At 40.3% G+C, this 12,126-nt stretch overlaps 1 protein-coding gene across 2 annotated transcripts in view; it reads right to left on the bottom strand.

Moving 5' to 3' along the window:
- The window catches only part of LOC142319386 (ATPase WRNIP1-like), a 56,162-nt gene that overhangs the window by 27,379 nt on the left and 16,657 nt on the right, over positions 1-12,126 (bottom strand). For both annotated transcript variants that reach the window (XM_075356616.1, XM_075356617.1), the window contains exons 4-5: positions 11,460-11,695; positions 5,120-5,273 (exon numbers count right to left, since the gene is read on the bottom strand). In XM_075356616.1, the coding sequence (XP_075212731.1) occupies positions 5,120-5,273; positions 11,460-11,695 (390 nt within the window). The remainder of the gene's footprint in view (positions 1-5,119; positions 5,274-11,459; positions 11,696-12,126) is intronic.

Raw genomic sequence — 12,126 nt, 5'->3', positions numbered from 1 at the left:
CTGGCTACATCACACATAACATGTTCATTTCCATATAGATGTCTGTCTATTAACCCATCTCCATGGGGAGACATGCCTTCATAAAACATACATAAAAACAAAGTGAACATGAACAATAACAACATATGCATATAAACAACAATTCTAACCATCCTAATATAAAACACTGAAGGTACTGTTCTCCGTTCCTACACTCAGTGCTCTACTCCATCGCTTCCTTTTCTTTCATCTCGAGGACTTGCTTTGCTAATGAAGCCACCTGATTCCACTGCCTTCTTCCTTGGACCATGTATTCCACCATGTTGTCCGTTGTCAGTCCATCTAATCCTGACAGCCACCCATCTTCTGCAATGAAAGAATACATGCTCTGAAGTATCCTCCTCACTGCAATAGATGCACGTAGGATCTTCTTTTCTTTGGAACCTGAACAAGTACGAAATCCACTACCTACTGAAGGTAAAAGAACACGGGAAAACCCAGGCAACACCCTAAATGCCCTTGGCAGTTCTTTGTTTTGCCAAATGGTGTAAGAAGTTCTCAACTATTATCCATTTGACCTGGTTTTGCCAATTGATGAAGAGATCCAGGGTCAACCTGATAATATCGAGCCGACACATAGTCTCTGTGTGTATCAACCCACACTTTGAACAAACAAAGAGAACATGATGTACATCGTCCAATTGCTTGCATTGTGAACACATTCCAGAGTCCACCAGGCTGAACCTCTGTAACCTGTCCCAGAAAGATACTGTGTCATATACTTATTCAGATGTACCCAAGAGGTGCCCTGCAAACAAACATCAGGAAACAGATCATACATATAGCATCTGCCCTCTACCTCATTCCATCTGGCCTGCCACAAAGCATTACCATGTAGTTCAAGTTCCTGATCTTTGTCAGAAGCTAACTCGGCTAACTTCTTGACACTACTGCCGCTCTGATGCAATCAAGTCTATTAGTTTCATACCCACAATCACCAGATGCCTCCTGTGAAATCGTACAGTAGCCACCTGCTAATGTTAAAAGTATAAGGCATTCAGCCCTCAACAACATGTCTCGATAGCTTTTAAACTTTAGCCTATCTGACCAAACAGGCGCCGCATATAACATAATTGCCTCGCAGACACCCTTACACAGGATACTCATGGTCTTAAATTAAGACCCCAATCAGAATACTTATTTGTATTAAAAAGATAATTTATTCTCCTCCCCAAATAAATACAAATAAAACAATACAACTTAGTAACAATAGAAACTTTAATATCAATTGCAACCATAATAAAATGATGAGATATAACCTGAGAATTCACATTTCAAGGCAATCACAGAATTCAAGGAAAATAGCTAATAAAAATATGAATTATATTCATCATCTGAATTCACCTTTTATGTCGATTATCCTCTCTCTCTCATTCATTAAATTTTATATGGTATGGGCAAAAAGTCCCTTGGTACTAGATATGAATTTTTTTGGATTGGTGCAGCTTACCCTTACTATGGATCTAAAACATCTGTGTGGGTTCCATCATTTTCAAAGCATAGCTCTTTGTGCCTCCACGTTCAGTTGTTCATCTGCAATAGGAAATCAGGGGTGATCATTTCAAATGCTAACCAAACAGGGTCTTGGAGCTGCTCGTTGTTGATATATCTGTGTGTTTGGATCTCCTTTTGAGTGCATTGTCAGGAATGGTGAGGTGAGGACTTTTTGTTGGTCAATGCAATGGAGCCGTAACTCTTCTGACCTAAGTCTGATCCAGCGATTCAGAAAAATTCCATTGAGGCAATAGTGGACATTAATTAGTGAGGCAAAATATGCTGGAGAACTGTCGTGCTGAAACATAATGATGTCTGCAATCCATTTTGCTATTAATTCTGGAAGCAACCACTCGTCAATCATTTTCGGATAACTGTGCCATCGAAAACATATGGGCAAAGATGTTCGGCTGTCATCCCAGCTCAATTTATAACATGAGGCGGATGGTGCTTGATTTTCTAAAAAAGTGGGATTGTTTGTTCGGAAAAAAACATTTCAGTTACGAGAGCCTCTATAAATCTCACACTTGTCTAAGAACATGCCATTCTTTTTATTATTTGTTCTCAGAAAGTGTTCAAGCAATAAAAGACATGCATAAACACAATGATCAAGGTCATTGTCACTCAACTCATTAAGCGTAGCTGGATGAAAACATTTAAATTTAAAGTCCGTCTGCATTTGTTCTGGCATTGTTGATCTGAATGCCTAACACTGCAGAACATTTGGGCATTGATTTCACAGGTGATCACTGAATTAATGCCTCTACAGCAGCACATGTGACAGCTCGACCTTCCACTGCATGGCATATCAAGAACATTTCCTGCTGCAACAGCCTTCTCCCATGGCAGTAATATCTGCCATGATAATGATGATTTCAAAAAACGAACAAAGAAGTTGTTCAAAACATTCTTCAATGTTTTACCAGTGTGTGTAGATGTTTGTGGATCCACACAGTCTAATTAAGCTGGATTTATTATAATGTAAACAGACTTCCCGCCTACTGTATTTTATACTTAATACAAAAAGAAATAATGGGTGATCAAAAAGGCATGCAACCCATAATGCCTACATGAAACACAAGAGCTGATTTTTTTCAACCTCCAATGGGCTATAAGAAAGACACACTAACTCTTAACAATATGATTTTATTACTAAAGTTGAGTAGTATCTAACTTATTTTTCTACATAATCGCCAAAATGATTGAGGCATTTGCTGTATCGTGACACCAATTTTCTGATGCTCTCTTCAAAGAAGTTTGCCGTCAGTGAAGTAAGGAACATTTTGACAGCCTCCTGAAGTTCTTCGTTGGTGGTGAAGTGTTGTCCGCCCAACCATGCCTTCAATTCTTGAAAGAGGTGAAAATTACTAGGTGTTAGGTCTGGACTATACATTGGATGGTTGAAAACTTCCCAATTGAATTGTTTGAGAAGGTCTTGCCTCATATTGGCACAGTACAGTTGTGCATTTTCATGGATCAAAACCATGCTTCTTTGTTTGTTCTGGATCACTCTGCAGAGGCAACGTAAAGATTCATAATAAAATTCCTTTGTTACTGTTGTCCTCTGCTGCATAAAGTCCACTAACAAGATATCTTTATGGTCCCAAAAACTTTAGCCATTGTTTTCCTGTTGCTCAGTGTCGGTGTGCATCCACTGCTTGGACTGTTCTTTGGTTTCAGAATTATCATACATGATCCAAGTTTCATCACCAGTAACAATAAACTTTAAAAGAACTCTTCCCCTCATTACCGTAACATATGAGAAACACTAAGGCTGATGCCATTTGTTGCATTCTGTGATCATCACTCAAGATTTTTGAGACAGAATGTGCACACAGTTTCCATTATCTAGGTCTTTAGTCACAAAAGTGTACAGAAGACTTACAAATTTCTGTAGGAACTTCACTTATTGTAAACCTCCGTTTGTCACGGACAAAATCATCAACACGCTCAACCAGGCGTACAGTAGTGACAGACTTGCATCCTTGTCCACCTTCATTATGGATGTTCATTCACCCTTCTTTAAATCTCCTACTCCATACCCATAAACTACCATCATTTATAAAGTTTTTACCATCATTTATAAAGTGGTAGCATCGATCGTAGTGGCCATGTGTAATTGACTGTAGCTCAGCTCAGACTAATGCAACTGAGCCGGCAATGGCAGATTATGGAGGGGGGAGGGATGGTGCAATCGCACAATGCACAGACCTGGCTCCCGCCTATCTCTTGTTTACTTAGATGCATGATCGGAGGTTGAAAAAAAAAACAGCCCTTGTATTATCAAGAAATTAATTATTTACAAAGTGAATGAAAATTAACAATTTTAAAAAAAATTCTAAAAATGTTACAACAAATGAAATAAAATATGAAATGCCCAACATACTCGTTAATGCAATGTTGCACATGGTCATACAACACGAGCAAATACAAAAATCAAATATTATGAAATACTTAACCGAATAATTAAATAAAATTTTAGTTAAGAAAAAGAGTACTATTAAGACCCACTAAATATCTACACTTTCTAAATAAAATATTTTCACCTGAATCATAGTTGTATGCAGTTACGAAATGAAAACTTATCTTTTATTAAAAAACTATTTAGTGTCAATAATATTAATCTAAAATTGCCAACAGTACATTGAAGTAAAAGTTTACTCATGTTAAATGAATTCACAATAAATATACACTGCCTATTACAATTAGTGTAAGTACAGCTAATTAATTTTAAAATACTACCGAGTAAATGCAAATATATAAATAATAAAAAAAAGAAATTCAGCAATAATCAGTGAATAGTTGAACAGAAAATGTGACAAAATATACAAAAGATTTCCAATAATGACAAATTTAAACAAATATCTTGGAATGAAAGTGCATTTAAGCAAATGTAATGCCTATTGCAGGGCGACATTTTTAAGTTTAAGCTTTGCAAATTTTAAAAATATGGAAAAAATTAATTTAAAGCACTGAATGCTTAAAAAGCAGCACATTGCATGGAATTCATTAAAACGTTTTGGTGAAGCCAGTAATACTGAATGGAAAAGCAAATTTTGATGCTAGTTGAAGATGCAGTACAAATTAAATATAGAATGGAGATGGAACTTGTAATTCTCATATTATTACTGTTGAAATTTTTAGCTGAACTGGGTGGTACACAATGAGGATAATAAACTGTCTATTTGTTTTATCTGTTGAAATTTGTTATTTTTTATATTCTTTACAATTCTTCGGACTAGTCTATTTTAATTCCAACTGGAATTTTCTAATAATAATCTGATTAAAGTACAGTGAATTTAATTTCTTTACAATGACATCTATACTTCAACTTTCCATACAATATAACCTTTACAAACAGTTTCTCTTTAAAGAGGAACCTTAATGTTGCTATATGTATCACTTTAGAATAATATAATTGCATTGTATACAGATTTAAAATTTTATATAATATTTTTGCATAGTTAATTATCGACTGTAGCAATACAAAATTTTCCTCAAAAGTTATTCACCTTTGTAGAAACAAATTCGCAGTTTTTTGATACCTTCAATGCTTACAAAAGAAATTATTCATAAAAATTCTAACCTTAATTCCGTCTTTAATATCTTCTAGTGTAATAAAAGTGTGATCATCATTTTTCTGGGATTGAAACGCAAGTTGAAGACTGTTTAAAGCAATCCGTGCATCACCATCACACATTTCAGCTAACCATTGAATTGAATCTTCATCAATAACATTACTGAAAAGAAAGCAAAATCATACTTAAGTTTGTTTCAATAAAATTTAATGCAAAAACCATAATAAATATGTAATAAAAACAGTATAGCAGTCGTATTAGTATTGTAATCTGAATTATCTCTAAAACACTGTAAGAAAGACACAGAACCAAGAGAAGATGATGAGTAGTATCAATGGAAATGTTATAATGTAAATCAAGCAACTAAAATTTAAATTACTAGGCAAAAAAATAGACAGACCACAAATTAAATAATTTTAATAATCTTATAGATGTTTCATCTATTTGTTTATGCTATTGGTAAAAGGATGCATTAAAACTGTGAACAGGCTAAATCGCGTTCCTAAGGACAATAAGTACAGCAATGCCAAAGATTATGGGTATATTACTGAAAATGTTAAAACTAATAAATTTTTTACTTAAAAACATACAGCTTTGTTTGACAATAGTATCAGCTTAGCTCAGTGGAGGCTCTTTAAAAGGAACAGTATTCTTAATAGCCATGAAGTAAAACCAGCTGATCAGAATCCCATCAATAACCAGATAAATAAAATAATATGATAGTCAGCTGGTAATCATATAGCCAGAGATTACAGAACAAATACAGAAGTTTGTTTATGCGTGAATAATTATGAGGCGACCTTTTGGCGCAGGGATTCGAGCTCGGCGATAGAGTTGATTTTTGTTTCCGAAGAACATGCATTGACACTCTGCAATTGGAGGGTGTTAGAAGACCACTTTAGGTTCATTGGAACACTTTATGATATCTTTTAAGATGACAACGGAACCAAACTTGGTTAAACCTGGAAGGGTCATTACCTCAAGAAGGGAATATATCCGGTTTGCTGTAGTTTTGATGGATGGCTTGCCAACATCACTGACCCAGAGGAATTAACAGAAACTGTTATTGAAGAATGTGAGAAGGCTAGAGTCACAGTACAAGCACCTGAACGAAGGCACACATATTAGTGGGAGGTGCTATGAAAAAGAGTCTGGGCTGCCAAGAGAGCCTCTTAGAGCAAATAGGCGTGATTGTCAGATTAGAAGGGAGAATGCTAGAAAAGAGTATGTCGAGGCAAGTTCCACATACATCGCAGCAATTAAAAGAGTTTAGTTGAAGTGCTGGACTGAATTATGCCAAGATATTGATAGACCCGTGGGGAAAGGGATATCAATTAGTAAGAAGGAGGATATCAATTAGTTGAGTTTGGGCACTCGAGCCGTTCGGACGTGTGTTTGTAGCTCCGCGTTATACTGTGAATTTGGTTGGTTTTTACGGATTTTTGATCGGAAAAGTACATAGGATTATAGTGGAAAGGTTAACGGACAAGTGTTTACAATTTTGTGAGATTTGGTCAACGGATTACATTTTTATTACGTGTTTTTGGTTACGAAGCCATTTGGCTTATACAAGAATATAAGTACTGGATAAGTGTTTTTTGGACAGTTAATTTTTGGTGCCAGGTTCTGGAAGTTAATAAGTTTTCAAGAGGAAGGGTTCAAGAAACGTACGTAAAGTTTCATGAGATTTGGTGAACTGGAAAATTATTTATAAATATTTAAAATAATTTATAGGTTAAACATTGGTTATAGCTGTAAGATATACAGCTGAATATTTTCTAAGTCGATTGGCAGGACAATACAGGCCTGTCAATAGAAGTAAACAACAACTTAGAAAATATTTCGTTGTTTGCTGTAAGACAACTGAAACATTTTTTCGAAGTCAAACTGCTCAGTTATTAGGGAAACTTCAAAACTTAATAACTTTTGAACGGGTGCGTTTAGAACGAAATCCTTTCGGATCTAGGCGAATCACGAGTTTGTGCATCTTTTGGCGCCCCAAAAACATTTTGCCCAATTTTGGGCCCCCAGTTTTGAAAATTTTAAACCCCCCTTGTGGGGTCTTAAAGTAATAGGAATTGGGCGGAGAGCCCAAAAACACCAAAATAGTTAATATCTATCAAGCCCATGGAGGAGGGGATGGAGGTAACTGCCTCAGGGTCTTCAAGGATACAGGAAAAGAAAACTTGGAGGATTACGGAGACAAAGAGCGTCAAACGGGCCAGGACGGGCTCATCCGAGGAGGAGGATGCCCCGCTAACTCTTAGGAATATTGCATATAGACTGGGACACGCCTTACTACAATTACGCCAAGGCCTAGGTAAATCCAGCCCGGCTTTTATGAAAGCGCATGAGCGGGAGTTATCTGAGATTTACAAGGAGCTTCAACTGGTAGAGGCGGAAGCGGCTGGTGTTGATACAAATACGCAGGGGACACAAACAGATAGACCCACAGGGAGGACGATATTCTAGAACAAGACCTTACTGATGACCAACTATTAGAGAGACTGCCAAGCAGATGGTCAACCTGGGCGATGAACAGGCTTACCCAGGTGACCAACTTAACGCCTGGGGAGGACAGCTGCCACTATGTTAACTTGACCAAGACGAGACCCGGCAGCCAGTTTCATGGCACCAAACCAGGGGCCATGATCATCCAGGACTCCACCGTGTTGGAGGATAACTGTGTTACCTCGAGGGGTACAAGGTACACGGTGGTGTACAGCACCAAAGAAGGAGAAAAGGCAGCCGCAGCGCAAGTGATTAAGGCCATGAGGAGGGTCGTCAGTAAACCCAAGGAAGTGGTATTTATCATACCGCCTGGACCGGAGGATATATTTATAAGGAAAATAGTTATTTACCCCTGTCATGGGAGAAAAAAAATCGCCTCCAAAAATGATCCTTCCTAATTTGGGGGATCAAACACGAGCCAGATCGCGATCGGCTTCTGTGCGTAGGGCCGCCCCACCGGTGACGGAGAGTAAGACAGTGGTGGTGACAGCAGCTGGGAAGTCGTATGCTGACCTCTTAAAAACAGTCAAGGACAGTCTCCAGGGAGGAAGCAGGAGAAGTCCTCTCAATTAGAAAGGGCCGCAACCAGGAAATGGAGGTCCGAATCCAAGGAACCAAAAAGGCCGGCGAATTTAATAATATGTTAAGAGACCGAGCAGCAGATCTACAGGTGGATCTTCGTACGAGAGGCAACAGAAGAATCGTGGTGCATATTAAAGATCTGGAGTATGACACCACGGAAAACAAAATAAAGGAGGCGCTAGACAGGATCCTTGGCAAAGAGGAAAGCTATAGAATAACATCTCTAAGAGGTGCATATGGAGAAACAAAAATATGCTACGGTCATCACTACTCACAGAGGGGGGACCAAGCTGGTTGCCTCCAGGCTTCGGGTGGGGTGGGTCCGCTGTCGGACGTATATCAGAACACAAAAAGAGCGCTGCCATCAATGCTGGGATACTGGGCACGGTAGCAGAAATTGCAAGGGTCCTGACCGTGGTAGCTTATGCTACAACTGTGGCGGTGCGGGACACCTTATTCGAGAATGGCGAGAGGCCACTAGGTAGGTGCCTAGTCTGTAAGAGCTCGACGCACAGGACCGGCAGCTCCGATTGTTGTAAGACATGTTAAGGATGGTGTTATCGAATCACAACCACAGTCTCCTCGCCAATTATCTGGTGGAAGAGATTGCCAACCGTTTGTGTTTTGATTTTATTGTGGCTACCGAGCCAAATGTCCTCGCGGCCGCTCACTCGCAGTGGGTGTCTGATATGGCTGGGGACGTCGCAATGAAGCGAGCATCAGGCATTAGGGACTTTAGTCTGTATCACAGAGCGCAGGGTGTGGTAGCTGTGGAACTGGAAGAGCATATTATGTACGGTGTCTACATTAGCCCTAATGTGTCCATTGAAGAGTACCAACACCGGATGACACAGTTGCAACGCTTGGTTATGCAGTCCCCCAAGAGAGCTATTACTTTGGGGGACTTCAACTGTAGGACAGTGGCGGCGGGCGCTGGGACCACGAATAACAGAGCAAGTGTCCTGGAGGACTTCCTTGCAGCTACCGGTACCACATGCCTGAACGACAGAACTCCGACTTATCGCGCGAGGGGCCATGAATCCATCCTCGATCTGGTGATCGAGGATGGGAGAATGGTCACTGATAGAACCGAATTCCGAGTTTTGGAAGGGGAGACCGGGAGTGATCACCTTGCGGTCTCCTTGATAATACAAGTCTGTTCGGCGACCTCTGCTGTACGGAACCCAGGAAGAAGACTCACTAGCAGACAAGTGAACATAATTGTGGAGAGAGCGGCACGCAAAATCTCCGACGGCAGAAGGTTGGATCCGGAGGTCCTCCAAGAAATAATCTCAAATGAAATTTCCAGCATACCGGAAACGGAGCATAGATACCACCCTGTGTACTGGTGGAACCAGGAGATCACCGAACAAAGAATCATACTTCAGCAAAATAAACGAACGGCCCAAAGATTACGAGCTAGACAGGGATCTAAGGCTCAGATTGAACAAACTATGGAGGCCTATAGGACGGCTCGGAAAACGTTGAACTACCTGATTAAGAACGCCAAGAGATCTAAGTGGAGGGAACTGTGTGGTGAGCTTGATGCTGACCCGTGGGGGCGAGCCTTCCAAATAGTAATGAAGTGATTGGGGAGGCGAGTGCCTGCGCTGAATGATGACAAAGCGGCGCGTCAGATGTCTGTACTTTTCCCACGGGAGGAGGAGATAAGACGGGAGGCAGTCTTGTGCGAACGTGGCAGGTTTGCACAGGATGAGGTGATTGCCGCAATTAACAAGTTAAATAACAAGAAGAGTCCGGGCCCAGATGGAGTTCCGGCAGCGGTCATTAAAGGCCTGGCTAGAATAGTACCGTGGGAGATGACGGACATTTTGAGTTATGGGCTGCAACACCGCACTTTCCCTCAATGCTGGAAGAAGGCCAGAACGGTTTTTCTTCCCAAACCGAATACAAACCCAGGCGTTTGCCAGTACCGTCCTATCAGCCTCATAAATAATATGGGTAAGGCTGCTGAGAGACTTCTTGCTACCAGGATCAAGAGGAGCTGGACCTAAATGGAAACCTACATTTGGAGCAATATGGATTCCGTAAGGGCCGTTCGACACTGGATGCGATAAACAGGGTGGTTAACTGGGCGGCGGTGGTACGGAGCGGTACTTGGAGGACCAGAAGGATCACATTGATGGTCCAGTTAGATATCAAAAATGCGTTTGGCTCGGTACCATGGACGGACATTGTAGCGGCGCTCAGAGAAATGAATGTTAGTGACCACTTGCTAAACCAGGTTGACTGCTACCTGTCTGATAGATAGACGGAGGTACGCACTTTGGAGGGGGTGGTGAGATTTCCGGTCTTCGGTGGAGTTCCGCAGGGGTCTGTGCTAGGCCCCTTGCTATGGAACATCTTTTACGACCGGGTGCTCCGGTTGCCTTATCCGGAAGGAGTTAGCGTAGTCACTTACGCTGACGACATTGCACTATTGGTGGAAGATAAGGATATTGGTGGTGCAGAGGATAAAGCAAATCGCTCCCTCCAACTCATAGACAACTGGCTAATAAACAACAACATGGAAGTGTCCCCGGCAAAAAGCAAGTGTATCCTCTTCACGGGTAGGAGAAGACTGCGCGGCGTTCGGGTCGTGATCTGTGGAGAGGTTATAACTGAGGTCAAGGATACAAAATACCTAGGGGTGACAATAGATAAAAGTCTCAAGATTGGTGGGCATATAGAAAATGTGTGCAAAAAAGTAGGGCTCACCATAAAATCCATCAGGAGATTATTCGTGGAACACACAGTACCGGGGGGCCTCCAAACGGAAACTGATTGCGTCGGCGGCGGTGTCTGCGGCGTTATACGCGGCGGCGGTTTGGACTGATGCAATCAGGATACAAAGAAACAAGGATAAACTGCGAAGAATGCACAGAACGGCATTGTTGGGAGTGGTGGCAGGGTATCTCTGTCATATGAAGCTATATGTGTGCTTGCGTCGGTCCCGCCGATAGAACTTCAGATCAAAAGCAGGAAAGCGAGAGCGGAAGGGTGTAGTAGAGCTGAGACCGAGGCGATGACCCGACAGTGGTGGAAGGAAGTATGGGCAGAGACTAACGCTGCAGCCTGGACCAGAAGGTTAATAAGTGATTTGGACGCATGGCTGGATCGCCAACATGGCGAGGTGAACTTTTACATAACACAGATGATGTCGGGTCATGGATGTTTTGGTTACTATTTAAAAATAAAAAAGCAATTCAATACAAAACAGCTTTAAAAAAAAAAAACAGTTTAAAATATAAATACCTGTGAACTAAAGTAGAATTATCCATTTGGTTTTCCTCATTTTTTTTTTTAATTAACAAATTCATTTTCAGAGCAGCTTTCTTCAAAATGCACACCAAATCATCAGTTTTCAACTTTTCTAACACAATAACTCGACATCTACTAAGTAATGCTGAATTTAAGCTGAATGATGGATTTTCAGTAGTAGCACCAATCAGTGTAATACATCCACTTTCAACATGAGATAAAAATGTATCCTAGACAGAGATAGTTATTAAATATTTGGTACAATTCCATCAAAATTATTATGCAAAAGTAAAAAGTATTGATAACAGTAAATTAAATAATACAAAGTAAAAGGGAAAACTCAATTGTACCAGATGTCACCTGGCTCCATCTCATATCGTCATTTTCAGTAACCACTGAGTTACTGAGGTAACCGTATCATTACTGAGGTTCAACGAGATAGTGATTGATTAGAAGAAAGTCCAAGCATTGTACTTAGTATTGAAAAAGCCATCTAGTGACTGAGATGCTGGGATTTCTACATACCTAAAATCCAATTTCTGAAAATCCTCTATTATCCTTGCTTCTGTAATTAATCTAACAGAATAGTTACTTAAAAATTGTCATACTGCTTCCCACCAATGTTCCCATTATAGTTTAATATGCTTTAAATCATAAAATT

The sequence above is a fragment of the Lycorma delicatula genome, chromosome 2, assembly GCF_047948215.1.
Source record: "Lycorma delicatula isolate Av1 chromosome 2, ASM4794821v1, whole genome shotgun sequence".
Classification (NCBI taxonomy): Eukaryota; Metazoa; Arthropoda; class Insecta; order Hemiptera; family Fulgoridae; genus Lycorma; species Lycorma delicatula.
The sequence above is the reverse complement of the archived record's forward strand: the minus strand, read 5'-3'. Positions and strand labels throughout refer to the sequence as shown.